Below are 14,763 nucleotides of genomic sequence, written 5' to 3'. Positions count from 1 at the left end.
ATGGTAAAAACAAAACAAAACAAAACAAAACAAAAAACTATCAACAATCATGGTCCAACATTTGGTGGCAAACATGAAACCCATGGTGAGCTTGAAATATGAGTAAATTCTCAGTATGAGATGTATGGAAAACTCTGCTTTCTTCATGTGATTTTATTAATTGATGGTCTATTAAAAAGTGTATTCTCAACTCAACAGGGTGTAGATAAGACTCAGAGGGGATTGCTGGTGCTGCAGTGGGGAAGGGGATTGTGAGCCCCTCAAGGGAAGAGATGGAGGCTTCTGCCAGGTTGCACAGTCGGACATGGGATGTGTCAACTGAACAGGAAGCAGAAGTGCATTCGTAGTTAGTAACTCGTCGTAGCCATTGTTACCATGGTCCTTATTCTGGGAAAGTGGAAGAGCTCTGCTGTGGGCATCTTCATCAACTTCAGATCCTAGCTACTGGAGAACTTCAAGCATTCTCTCAGGCATTATGCATATAATGATATACAGGTCTCATGCAACATTTCTTTTGATGAGTACAAAAGAAATTTTTAATCAAAAGGTGTGTGCATGCAGATAAACAAAGAAAACAATCGTCAAGCATTAAATTTCAAATATCAGCTCAACATCCCTTGGAATGTAATTTGGAAATTTCTCACTCCTTCAACTCCTACAATAGTTTATGCCCAATGGTAGAGAGAATTCGAACTTTTAAAAAACCTAGGACCAAAAATAGCATATGTCAGTGAGCCTCAGAATTCAGCGTAACTAACTGTAGGATGGAGTATAGCGCAGCCCAGTGGACTGAGCCAGATACATATTCCAAGGGAGAAGACCATCTGGCCAGCACATGGTCTGGCCCCCACCCCACCCCACACTTCCCACAGGCACAGGAGCAGGCAACAGGGCCACTGCTTCCTACCGGGAGGGCTGCTTCATCCTTGTCCCTGGCTGTAGATGACTGCATAAGAGGAAAAGGCAAAAACAAAAACAGATAAATAAATGGCAGATTACATATAGGGTTTACATTTAATAACAAGCATCAGTAAAGAGAGAGATTTGGACTTTTCTGCTCCTGGGGCCAGTTAAGCCAGAACATATTTCTAGTCAATAAACAATGGTCTATTTAGGCACATGATCCATTATCTTGAAAGGTCAAAGCTAAATGGTCAGTGAAATCAACTGTGGCCCAGCCATGCAGTGGGATACCAGGTGGTCATCACTGTGAAAGAGGTAATTCACATGTATGGAAATCAAAAAATATCTAAGACACATTGGTAAGTGAAAAATATTTTAAAAGCATCACCACACTTTGTAAAAATAAACCAATAATATTTTATTTTATGTAAAGAAAGAATTTTGTAGGAGTTAGTGTATTGGTGCTTGTTGTTGGGAGGGTGCGATTATGGGAAGTATTGCTTTCCATGCGTTGGAGGGAATCAGTATTCATCACCTCAAAAACGATGAACAGAAGGAAAACCAAACAAGTTAGGCCACTGAGTTAGAGACCAGGATCATCACATGTGAAATCCAGGGAATCTTCCTTTTCTCCTGTCCCCGACGCGTCAAATTTTCTGTTCTAAAAAAATGGAAATCTCTGTCTAACTTGGAAGGGTTTGTTAGAACAGGAGAGCACACAACGGCCCGGCTATCTGCTCAGAGAGAACACAGCTAAGATACGGGGACACTGGAATTCTGTCATGTGATCCAACTTGATGGCTTTGTGTTCCCAAGTCAAAGAGAAACGGGTGCCATCCGAGGATCTCCAGGGATGCACGAGGGCCTTGTGCATTTCTCATGCCTGGGTGAAATGACTGCTCTTCTCATTGTGCCTGCTCTCTGGTCCTTCCCACGGGAGAGCCAGACCTGCTCTCGCTGTCTCATCCTCACCCTCTCTGCTCTAGGCTGAGTGGATGTGCACCTGCAGGAACGAGCACACACCTGGATCGGCAGTGACAGGTAGAGCTGTCTGAAACCTTCCAGAGCTGCAGGCTCTTCTCTAGGTCCTACCTCACATCATGTAAAGAATGTTAAGCAGGGTCCCACATTACACATAAAATATATATTCCTGCATAAAAAATGGACAGGCTTCTTATAATTTTGAATTTTAAATTACTGGCTGTAATTACCATCCTCAAAATCTTGGAAAATGAGAAAACTGAATAATTTGTTTTCATCTGTAATAGAATTTTTTTACAAAAGGTAAATGTAATACTGTGGTTGATATCAAATATTTTGAAGCTATTCAATTAAGCTAATAATACTGATTTTTGTAGAAGTATATTTTTTAAAACTTTGGAATCATTACATTTTTCCTTCTAGATCCAAATACTTTTAGAGACTTTTGAAAAACCTGTGAGTGTTGGGCAGACAGAGGGCTCTGGGTTGGCAGTCATTTCTGAGTACCCCATGGGCATTACTTAATTTGCCTTCAGCTCCTGATTTAGGGCTCTCTCTCAATGACTTCTCTAAAAAATACCAAGAAGAAAATATCCCTTGATACCCCTGTTCCCAGAACATGCCTGGAAACTGGAGCGGACCAGAAAATGTCCTTTGATTTTCTCTGCCCTGAAAGGGACCCTATGAACCTGTTTCTCTGTGGCGGGTCCTTTCATTTTCTCTCCTTTCACATCAGACAAGCTCAACAAATGACCCCACATTCTACAGAATAATCCTCCAGGGCAATTTTCCAGGGCAGCAAGCTCAGCCTTTGGACATACACCGAGATTAACTGTCAGAGCACGACTTTTCAGCCAGCAAATTTGCACCTTGTGGCTAAATGGGAGACAAATAATTACAAGCTGGGATTGATAGTCGAGTGACACCACAAAACCTGAAGGAGCACAGCGAAACCTAGAAGGGAGAGGCTTCGGAGGAGCAAAAATACTCACCAGCTGAGAGTTTGAATTTTAAAAATTACATTTAAAGAGGTTATTTTAGGAAAGAAGAAAACATTCAAACGTGTCTTTTGGTCTGTAAGAAAGAAAAAAATACCCCCTCCACTGACTTCCTTTTTCCCCTCAAAGCTAGGAGGATCAAAATACAGTAAGTGGAAGGAAAACACCTTGCACACAGATTCTACAGAGAAAAAGCAAATTACAGAGAAAGGCTGAAAATTCTTTACTGAATTTCCCACTGTTCAATGTCAACAGAAGTTGATATCATTAGTTTTCTCTCAAGTGTGACTTGCAGACGTGAATATACATTAGGTTACAGCATGTAAATGTAGGTGGACACATGAATGGCAGTCGAGGCCATTTAAAATGCCTCTCTGCTTCCTTTTTATGTAGCCCTGTGTGACATAACTGCCCATTTTGGGGGGCTCCCCCTGCATTTACGATAATTCCCGATCTTCACCTGACTAGGCTTGCTATAAGTGCATCTGGAAGCAGCCTCGAAGCCCTGGCAACATGCTATTGATTTTGTTAGGAATTCAGTTTTAAAAGGGTTTTAATTACACTGCATGCAATGGGGGATGGAAACAAAGAAACAATCTCACTGCATATAGCCAATGCGTTCGGGGTTGGTCTTGGTGTCATAAATTTATTTTCAGGGCCATTAAATATCTACAAGCTTATTCTTCTGGATGTTACAGAAGACAACTTCTTCAAAAGAAGATTAACATGACTTTAAGGACTAATTTTGGCATTCTTTTTATGTGTTTTATTTTTTAATTCCTTAAATTTACATTATTATGCTATCCAATTAAGAATCCAGCTATTATTACTTGTTGTATCACAATACACCACAGTACTTTTAATTTGAGCTATACAAATTTGAAAGCCCAGTTTCTGATGAGCAGTTCAAAGGAAAACTCTGCTAAGCCATTCCATAGCACACACAGCAATTCCTGAGGATTATTAAAATAGTTCACACAGTGCACTGGCCGGGCTTTGGCACCAGTGCCAACTCCCAATCCACCAGGACAGCAGGGCTTCTGCCAGGCCAGGATGCACAGAATGGATCTTTCCCTTACAGGAAAGTGTACTGTGACTGACTGACTCTCTATTCAGTTCAGACTAGCCTGTCCCTCGTTATTCTGAGTCAATAACGTGGTGATTCTGCTTCATCTGAGCGACCAGAATGACGCCAATAATACCTGCTGTGCTTCCTGCTGGAAATCCCACTTCCACATGGGAATTGTGCTACTTATCTGCTAATGGCTTTGAAAGTGCTCCATTTTTTTCCCCTGGATAAAACTGTAACCCATCTGGAAGAAATTTTTATGATAGAAATCATCCTCGAGTCCTTTGTCTTTTATTAACCCTAGAAAGCCATTGGTTGCTGAATCTAAACTGTAGTTTTGCTGCAACTTTGTACAGAGATTCACCAAACAGCAGGACTCCAGTCTTACCCTCCCACCCATGAAAATGCCGCCTAGGCCAGTTGGTAAGAGCACCCCAGCACGCCTGCGCTTCCTCTGCCCGCCAAGTGATACCTACAAGTCACATAATTGGCTGCAACACCATGGAGACTGCATATGCCAAAGAGCAAGTGTGAAAATAGGAGGCAGTTTTCCTGGCCACCGACTTGCCATCGGACACAGAGGAGAGGCAAGCACTTTGTTAGAAAAGCTCAGCAACAAGCACTAACTTCTTGCATCATAACCTTCTCCCAAGTCTTGTGAAATGTGCTTAAATTAACAATGCCAGAAGTCCCAGAAGCACAACAAAGTCCACGGAGAAGACTAAAAATATTATTTTGTTATAAATGTTATCCAAAACAAATAGGCCTGTGATTAAAGTTATTAACCAATGTTTAATTGACATTAATTTTAATGTCCCAGAACTCAGGAAGGTTGGATGATGGATGATTTGATTGGCTGTTTTCATTTAAAAATTAATCTGGAAATACAAAATAACATTTCCCTTTTCTTTCAAAAGACTTATCTGTAATAAATGAAAATGTTCAAGATGTTTCTTCTGATTAAAGGCGAATACACCTCAAAGCCTCCTGGAAGATGTAAGAAAGGGTGCAAAGCTCCAACTTAGAACTGGAAGGACCCCCCTGCCACCACTCAGATCCATCTCCTTTCCCTTGCTACTACAATGTCTTAGCGCATTTCCTAAAACGGAAAGGGAGGAGAGATTAAGCACATTCCTAAAGAAAGACACTAAGACATAAATTCTGAAATTCCGGGGTTTCTGGTCAACACTTTCACTTGGTGTCGTCATGAGTTCAGATTCTGCCAGAGCACTTTTCCTTCTCTGCCCTCTTCTGGACTAGAGGTGTCAGCACCCAGGAAGCCAGGCTGTCACAGGATGACTGTGAGGCTTTGAACGGCCTGTGCAGGGCCGACTCCGGGCAGCACTGGGTATCTGCTGAAATCCACGATTTGGCTAAGGAGTGACATAAGGCCCTGTCACAACTTGGCAAAGTTTACCCCACAATAGGGCAGATGAGATCAGATGAGATGAGAGGCCACTGCGACCCGCGCTAAGACTGCCGGGGACACAGTCTGGGAACTCAGTAAGGCAAGCGTGGTGGGACGTGAGCACGCGCACCTGGGCTGTGACTGAGAGATCAAACACAGCTGTGCACGTCAGCGTCTCCAAGCTTTATGGATCACACACCATTCTCAGACACATTCTGAACCAGCAGCTCTGAATCCATCTCTGTCATCTATTTATCTCTCTAATCTACCTATGTAACCTCTGCGCATCTGATCTACGTGCTACTAGTAACCTTAAGTAAACATGGACTAATTTACTTCCTCTTTTTCAAAAGATAAAATTACAGTGGAAGATAAAAATAAAAGCCCTAATATTTTCTTATTGCATCTCAAATTATCATCTTGTGTACTCCACTGGGAATTAGCACAAATCTTTAAATAGGAGTTCTTTAAACGTGGCTCACAGAAGTGGTAAGCTACATTGGGCGAATTCCCTACCCAGCTCCTCCAGGCAGCTTACTCAAGGCCAGGAATTTCAAGAGCTGTAAGGACACGACTCGCCTCTGTGCCTTCCATGGTCCCTGACTGTGACTACTCAGACCGCAGAGGGCGAGTCGGGTGACTCAGGCAGAACAGGAAGCTCCCCAGATGCTCGTACCACTGGCTAAATTAATAATCATGGCGAGTATTCAAGTCCGTTCCTTAAGTACTATTTACTCTTTCTTATTAAGTAGGTGCACAGAAGACACTAACCCCCATTTTGTAAATAGAGACAGAAGCGGGAAGAGCCGAAGGCTGCTCTGCTCTCAGGATATAAGCCCCATTGTTAATTCATTTAATTTCGGAATTAATAACCCATCTACCACTGCCATCTCTCACCGTCCCATGGAAGACCCAGGTGTTGTGATATACTTCATTGCGCTGTTGAGTACGTCTCACAATTGCTAACGAGCACGTGTGATGTTCCAGTCAGAAACAACCTGTTAGCAGTGTTCCGGCACTGGTCACACTGACTTCCCTTGACTACAGGGACCCACGATGCGCCATCCACTAAATCTCCATTGCCTTCCCGATAAGGAGACAATGACTAAGAGGTACACTTGTAAGAAGTCCAACAAATGTTAGTGCTCGACAAACTAAGTAATTTATAGCAAACCAGGCAGATTCTAGTAATAACAGGCGATAATTTACCAAACTTTCACTACATGCTGTCTCACTGAGTCCTCACAACAACAGGCATTGCAGCTCTACCTGCTTCCTGTAACCCCTGAGGTTCATGGGAGGTGAGCAACTTGTCCAAGGCCACATGGCCGGCCGACCTGGGATCTCAACTCAGACAGCTGGGATCCACAGCTTCCCTAAGACTTGGAAAGAAAGGTGAAATTTTCCCATTTATAAGCTTTGAATTCCAAGGGAAGCCAAATAGTTGCCAATTAATTGTTGTGAATTTAGAGTGACAGATTTAATCTGTGTTCATTTGGTACAAAAAGCTAGATCTAGGGAGTAGAGAAAGTGTGAAATTGTTTTCTTGTCTTTTGTCTCCTCGGCATTATTATTTAGACTCACCTACAACTGTCTCAATTCTTTATTGTTATCTCTGTCCCTTGAGGCTCACGGAGGCACTAGTTTCGACTTTCAGTGTCAGATTTCAGGACGCTGCAAGTCGGTTTCTCCACGTGTGGGGCTGACTTGTATCAGCAGTTGGCTGCTTGGCAAGGTGGTAACAGAGCGTGTCCACTTAGCTTCGTGGCCGAGTGATTCCACTATGTACGTAGTTTGTTTGGATCTATTCTTCAATTAATTCCTGACACTTGGTCATTGCTGTTTCTTTGTAATAAGGAAATGGTAAGCTAAAAAAATTAAATAATTATTGCCCCCGTTCAAAGAATCAATTGGTGACTCTGTTTAGCAAGTTTGTGAATAAAGAAAATCCATCCATTTGTTCATTTACCAATCCTTATTCGATAATACTAATTACACCTTCACTGTATCTGGCATTATTAGGTGCTAGAGATTCGGGTGTGATCAGTTTGACTGAAATCTTTGTCCTTCTGGACCTCATATACCAGAATATCAGTATGATGAAATCAACTAGACAGAAAGTATTGGTGGTAGACCATGTAAAATTACAGGTTACATTTAAGTGAACTGACCATCACATTAGTAATATTTCATAGTTATTGATTCTGGCTTTGGCATGTATTCTTGATTGGAGAGAAGCTAGCCAAGCCTATTAAAAATATAGAGGACATGCGTGATTATGTCTAAACAATTATAAAGTCAATGTTTAGCAAAATTCAATGAGCAAAGAGAACTACATATTTGAAGTGTATCTTGAAACTGATAAAATTTAAGTGTGATTTAATTTTTGATAATATTATCAATATTTCTTGCTAATTTTTTCTTTAAAAACTTTCTTAGACTGAAGAGATAAAAAATAAGAAGCCCTGGGATCAAAAGAGAAGACTACCAGCTGAATATAATGCAATGCAGTGATTTTGACAGAGTATAAGTGTTCATACTCATGGTCTCCAGATACAAAAATGTAAGTTCATTCATTCGTACACATATTGACTCTTCATGTTCTGATGTCGCTCCTAGAAACTTTATCAGCACTGCATCAGTGCCTGTATGAGTTTGACACAATATCCATAAATGCAGAAAAATGCAGACGCCAGATTTGCTGAGTCTAGTTTTAGAATCTAGTGTTCTTTTGATTGCTAGTTACCAGGAAGCAAATGAGTATCATGTAACTCAATCCAAGTATTTAATAATATAAATGCAAATGTAAGTGAAGTTGAAGAGGCACAACCATTAAATGAAAGAGATTTTCTGTTGCAAATGTACTGACTGGTATTACTCAGTCTCACTCCTTGGTCCGCGTGTCTCTCCCTAGAAAGGCCGAGAGAAAGCTAATGTCGTCCCTAATGCAGGGGTAACTCGAGGCGGGAATGGCGCCCGCTCCTGACACTGTGGTCACCTCCCCACTTCCACGACACAGCGCGTCCTCCCACCGCCTCTGCAGCTCTCCTTGGGTATCATTTACCTCCTCTCTGTCCTTTTCACTGCCGAGGGCACAGCCCAGGCCTATTTCATCTCACATTTCCCCACAGTACCTACCGTCGTGGTATTAGATGCTCAATAAGTAAGTCAAATCAGGCCTTCCGTTTTCCAGTGACCCGTATGCCCATCTGCTATGAGGCCGGAAGCAAAGAGCTTCTACTTGGTCTAACACTGACCTGTGTCTCTGTCCCTTTGGCTTTTGATACTAATGAGCCGCTACTTTAATCATTCTCCTCCCCGGTAACACAGATGCGCACTTTGATGGGGCCATTATTTTCTCATATTTGTGGAAATGCAAGTGCATTGAACTTTTCTTATTTGATCTTCTGTTTTAGATAGAAGTAGCATTTCACAACATTTCTGATTGTGTGTGTCCACCGATTGACCTCGTTGCTGGAATTGTAAGCTTCTTCAGCAAGGGTTTCTTATAGTAATACCTATCTTATATTTCATATTTTGCCCACCATTGTGCTGGCATCTCACAGATATTCAGCAAACAGAGACCTTGCATTTGCTTTGTTTGGTACCGGAAATCGAACTCGGGATCTTGTGCTTGCGAGGCAGGCGCAGTGACACTGAGCTAAATCCCCAGCGAGATCTTGGGACTGCTAGTTACTAGTGATAGGACTAGGGCTTCACAAGGAAGGAGGAGGCTCATATAGGCAGGAATGTCACTCACCATGAGGTAAAATGAGTTGAGGTGTTTGGATCCAGGGCTGGTATAGAGCCACATCATCCAAAAACCCTCTGGAGTGGCCTGTGGGATCCTGTGCCCTGATGTTCCTGCCAGGCTTTAACCTGAGAGAACCAATCTTCCTTCGGCAGCCAGCTGGACCTGCGATGCTACTACCAATAGCAGAGGTGAGTCCGGTCATGGTCGTTTGCTTTGTTGGTGAAAGGGCTGAAGGCAGGGCAGCCGCTTGTAGCATGGTGGAGGACAGTGCCACTGGGCACTGAGCACGGCACATCTGGGTGTCTTGGAAATGCACAGTGCAGGGAAGGACAAACCAAGGGGTTCGAGCTGAGGGTAGGTATTCCTGGTGAGTCATGTTCAGGTTCCAGCTGAATCACCCTTCACAGTACTTAATGTGTGCCCTACCCTGGACATCACCACATCATCCCTTTGCTCCATTTCCCAAGCATCGCCCTTCCCGGCATCTTCAAAAGGACTCTGTTCATCACACTCACGCAGCACCAGGCACAGGGACAGCATCCCGAGCAGGCAGCCGCAGTCCTCGCCAGTGTGGAGGTCACCTTCTGCTTGAATCTCTCGTCTGAGCCACGTCCTCCAATGAAGGAGCAACGGCACCAGTTCTGTGCAGACCTTTATTACGCGCTACACACTTGGGAGACGTTAAATGCATCCACAATCCTAGTGGAAGATGCGATTGGAAAACACGAAAAACTTTTAATTTTGAAGTAATCATAGACATATGCGTAGGTGAAAAACGTTCAGAGGAGTCCTGTGCCCTTGGCCCAGTCTGCCTCACAGTAACACGGCTGGCACGAAACTGGGAAGTCGACACGGTACCGTCTGCGGACTCTTCAGCTGTCGCCAGCTGCGTGTGCTCTGACTCGTACTCGTGGGCGTGGAAAGCTCGTGCCACTGAAGCACGTGTGCAGCTTTCGGAAAGCACAGCGCACACAGGAGTCAGTGGCGCCATGCACGGCTCCCTTGTGCTCTCCTGTTCTGTGTCCACACCTTCGCATCTCCCGTATCTCTAACTCCCGGCCGGCAGACGTTACTTCACAAATGTGGTGGAAGTGGAACTCTGAAGTATGCGTACTTTTCAAATTGGCCTTGTCTTTTTCCCCCCAATAAGTTTTCTGGTACATTTAAAGCAAACAATGCAGTTACATTTGTCATTGGGATCATGTACCTTTAGAAACTGGCCCTTTCTATTTAGTGTAATTTCCTTGCCATTCATCCAAGTTGTTGTATGAGGGTGTGGGTGTGCAGTTTGTCTGATCACCCACAATAAAGGGCATCCGAGCAGTTTCCAGTGTGGGGCTTCTGTCCGTAGAGCTGTTTTGAGCATTCATGTGCAAGTTTCTGGGTAAACGTAAGTTATCTGCGACTATACCTGAGAGTGAGGTTGCTGGGCCATATGATAAGGCCATCCTTTTGTATTTTACTTTATTTTCTGTGGTACAGAGGATTGAATACAAGGCCTTTGCACTGAGCTAAGATCCCCAGCTCTTCTTAAAATTTTATTTTTAGTTTGAAAAGTAACTGTCAAACTACTTTGCAGGGTAGCCATCCCATTTTACATTCCGACCAGCAAATGTGAGTCATCCAGTGTTTCTGAATTCTTGCCACTATTTGGTATTATTTCTAGTTTTTACTTTAGCCATTCTCAGGTGTGGTGATACATCACTGTGGTATTCACGTGCGTTTCTCTAATAGCTTACGGTGCTGAGCATCTTTTCACATGCGTATTTGCCATTTGTGAAATGTCAGGGCACATCAACTGTCCACTTTCTAATTGGATTGGTTTTTGTGTCATGCTTTACAAGTTCCTTGCATACACAAGTCTTGTCAGACAGGTAGTTGGCAAATATTCTCCTTGACTGTAGTTTGTCCTTTAGTTCTCTATCTATGGTCATTCATTTAGCACAAGTTTTTAATTTTGATTTGTCATATCAGTTTTTCTTTTTATGGATGAGATTTTGGTAGCAATCCTAGGAACCTGGAGCTAAGTCAGAGGTCCTGAAGATTTTTCTCCAATGTTTTTTTACAAGTTTGTTTTACATTTAAAATTGTGATCCATTTTGAATCAATTTTTGTGTAAGGTCTGATTTTTAATGTTTTAGTCTGTTTAGCCTTTGGATAGTTGAGAAATGTATTTATTTCCCTTTCTCTAAATATATTTTTATTTTTAATTGACATAGTAATTGTATATATTTATGGGGGAGAATATGTTCACAGATGTAATGATCAGATCAAGGTCATAATTATACGATCTGATTGTGGCCATCGTCCATTCTTTGCCCATAGATGTTCAGTTGCTTTGAAACCTATCTTAAAGATTCAGGGTGGAATCAAGGTGAGATTCACTCACTCACTCCAAGTTATGCAGGTGGGACTGAAACACAGGCAGTCTAACCTGAAACCGAGTCCAAAGCTTTGCATGTCTCAGGTGCAAAAAATAAAGACACCAAATTCCCCTTCCATGCAGAATGGCAAAATTTATTTAGAAAACTGAGGTCATCTAATATTCATAGAACTACTGATGGAAATCTGCAGGTTTTGTTGTTAGGTTTGCTTTGAATAAAAAGTACATCATTTTAAAAATAAACTATTATTTTCCAATGTCAGGAATCCTGATCTTATAAAGATGTGATTTATGTAATCATAGAGGGTATGAAACAGAAAAATGAGATGAAACTGAGGTCTGTCAGTAAGGATAGTGCGCCTTTTTCACTGGTGAAGGAGTAATAGACTGACATTGAAAGTCTAGCCTTAAAATAAAAATTCTGGTTCCAGACAGGAGCTGTGGTTTCCTAGGGTTTATCTTATCTGTTATCTGTCAGTAGCATGATGGAAATTATGTGCAATTGAAAACAGATGCAGCCTCACAGTAACAGAAATGGAAAAGATGCACTCTGGAAACCCTAATGCGATTATTGTCAGTGGAGCCAGGAAGCACCAGCATCCTAGCTGCACCGCCCTCCTGGCCAGTCAGCATTATGTCAGTGTTGAAATTAGAAATCTGTTGAGGATTAGGGAAAGATGATTCAGAAATATCTGTAGAAAAAGCTTTATTTTTAGTTACTGCTGGCTCTGAAGCCTCAGATTAGCCACTGAGCACCTCTTAGCATCCTTCTGAAAACTGTGTCTCACGGCACGAGCTTAATGCTGCCAACAGTCAGGACATCAGCACTGAAGCGATGCCGGACGTCTTTGGACAGAATTTCACTTTACAATGAAAATTATACGAGGCCTGTGGGGGAATGATGCTTGCCAACTGATTAAAGCAAATCCAGAGGCTGGAGCACTTCTAGGGAAAGCCCAGGAGCTACCCAAATGCTCTGCCTCTGTGCAGTGGGCACAGATTGGGCAGGGTGCCAGTGGGATGCCCTGGGCACCAGGGACCCTCCTCAAAATGCTGCTCTTCTGTAGGCTCTGGCAGGCTTGAGGGCAGTTCACACCTGTGACTGCACTCACCTTGCAAAAACTCACGAGGGGGAACTGGAAAAACCCAACAGATGAGAGAGAAAAGTGCTAAGAGCCTCTTTTCTACATGCCCGGGTATGTTGGAAAATGCACCCATTTTCTTGTAAATCCCAAAGAGAATAGGGTAAGTTCTCCAAGAAACACTGGGCATCACCTGTGGGTTCTTCTGCAGTTGTCACAGCTGGAGGAGAGAGACTGTCATCTTAGTATCTCTGCTTCACAGCTGGAAGGAAGGGAGTGCCAAGTAACGAAGCAACCTGATGGGTAAGGAGGGCCAGGTACCCGGAAATCAGTGTCTGACGCCATTTCCCATCACACTTTTAGCTTTATAAAGAGATGTGGATTCCCAATCGCAAAACAACAACAAAGGTGTGAAGGCGGTTTGGCCTGTGGGGTAGTTTGCTTGCTTGCTTTATTCTGTACTAGCTTCTACTAAAAAATGTACAGTGAGAGACAAATCAATAGCACTAAGTATTTGAACAACCTGACTCATTTAATATTTATAGTTCCTAAGCACTATCCATCCCATTTTAGGGCTGGGAAAAGAGAGGCTCAGCAAGGCACAGTGACAGCCCAAAGCCCCAGCTGTGTATCTAGCGAAGCCGGGCTGTGCACTCAGGACAGAAGCCACAGCTGGTGTTCTCTGTCCCTGCAGCTCTGAGACTCCTGGGCAGGTGGGATTAGAGAACTGTGAATCCTGGGACTCAAAGACTTGGCTCAATGGAGAGAGCTTAGCTGAGAGGAAAGGTCCTTTCCCCCAAATAAGCCCCAATTTATCCAATATGCACATTCTGTAGACATTCTGTGGGAGATCAAATTTTAGTAATTGGAATTTATCTTTGTCATTAATAGATATTCATTTGGCAGATGATTCTAATACTTTTTACCTGTCCTGCCTATTTTGGAGATCCACAGGAAAGTATCTTCAGGGATCTAAGGGAATCTCTATTTCGCTTATTTTCCATAATAGAGTAATTATTTCTCAATTAGTTTTATTTTGATATTCATATTTCTAATTTTAGATGGTAAAGACAAATATGGTATAATTAAAAAGGGGAAAGATATGGGATGGCACTACAGAGTAACAAGTATTTTAAACGGTCCTGGCTTTACAGATTTGAAGATCTGTGGCCCCAGCTAGTTAGGAAGGAGGGCTTTAAGTCTCAGAAGTTACCCATGTGAAATGGAGATGACAGCTATCTCACAGAGTTATTTAATTATTAAATTAAATAAGATAACATGTAAAATCCTGGACCCCAGTGGACACACAATACCCACATATAGGGTATCAACTAGTCAGATCTGCAGGTGAGGCAATTAGCTCTCTACACTCAAACATGGCAGGCAGTCAGATGGAATTTCTACCTCTGAATGAATCCTGAATCTCTCAGAAGCTTCAGCCAAGAATTTCAGTTTCATAAAACCACGCAGAACTGGGCAAATCAGTCTTTGCCATCCCTGACAGATGGGACTGCAATTACTTCCATTTTTCCATTTTCTCATCAATGTTCACCATTTTGCATTTGCAAGTGTTAGTGAAACCAACCACAGCTCTTCATTCCCTCTCTTCCCCGGTACAACCCCTGTTTTAAAAATGCTACTTTCTTACAGGCGATTGAACGGGGTTCCCAACTTTACTAACTGTGGTAGTTTGTTTGCAAAACATTTGCAACCATCTTCCTCCTTATATCAAAGTCCCTTTGCAACAGAGACTCTGCAGACCCCTCTGAAATGGAAACTGGTTATCCAGCAGTTGCCAGTAGGACCCAGATGTCCCGGTAAGATTATCGTCAAGACAGACACCAGGGTGAGTCTTTCCGGGCAAAGGGGGCGGAGCATATTTCTCTTCCTTTTGGTTTTGGCTGAGCTTGTGACTCGCTTGGGCCAATGACCGCTGTGGAAGTGATGATGTGCTGGTCAGTAGGCCAGGCTTCAAGGGACCAGGGTGGTCCATTTGTGCTCTCCCCAGTTGTTACGTGAATAAGCCCAGGCTAATCAGACACCTGCCCTAGTCACGGCCGCCACCCTCTACCCAGATGACAGAAACTACATCCAAACAGCAAAGAAAACATTTTGGGGTTATGCACGTGCCAGCGACGCACCCTGGTGTCTTTCTTGCCAGTAATCTTATGTGGACATCTGGGTC

General features: G+C 42.9%; 1 protein-coding gene across 6 annotated transcripts in view; it reads right to left on the bottom strand.

The window, feature by feature from the left end:
* Slc24a2 (solute carrier family 24 member 2) overlaps window positions 1–14,763 on the bottom strand; it is a 212,585-nt gene that overhangs the window by 79,969 nt on the left and 117,853 nt on the right. For 5 of the 6 annotated variants that reach the window (XM_010630906.3, XM_010630905.3, XM_033757745.1 and 2 more), the window contains exon 3: window positions 908–946. The exons of the other annotated variant lie outside the window; for it this stretch is intronic. In XM_010630906.3, coding sequence (XP_010629208.1) covers window positions 908–946 — 39 coding nt within the window. The remainder of the gene's footprint in view (window positions 1–907; window positions 947–14,763) is intronic. 6 annotated transcript variants of the gene reach the window in all.

This window comes from Fukomys damarensis, unplaced genomic scaffold (genome assembly GCF_012274545.1).
Source record: "Fukomys damarensis isolate Sample0158 unplaced genomic scaffold, DMR_v1.0_HiC HiC_scaffold_31, whole genome shotgun sequence".
NCBI lineage: Eukaryota > Metazoa > Chordata > Mammalia > Rodentia > Bathyergidae > Fukomys > Fukomys damarensis.
Note: the sequence above shows the minus strand (reverse complement) of the source record. Positions and strands in the feature narration are given on the sequence as shown.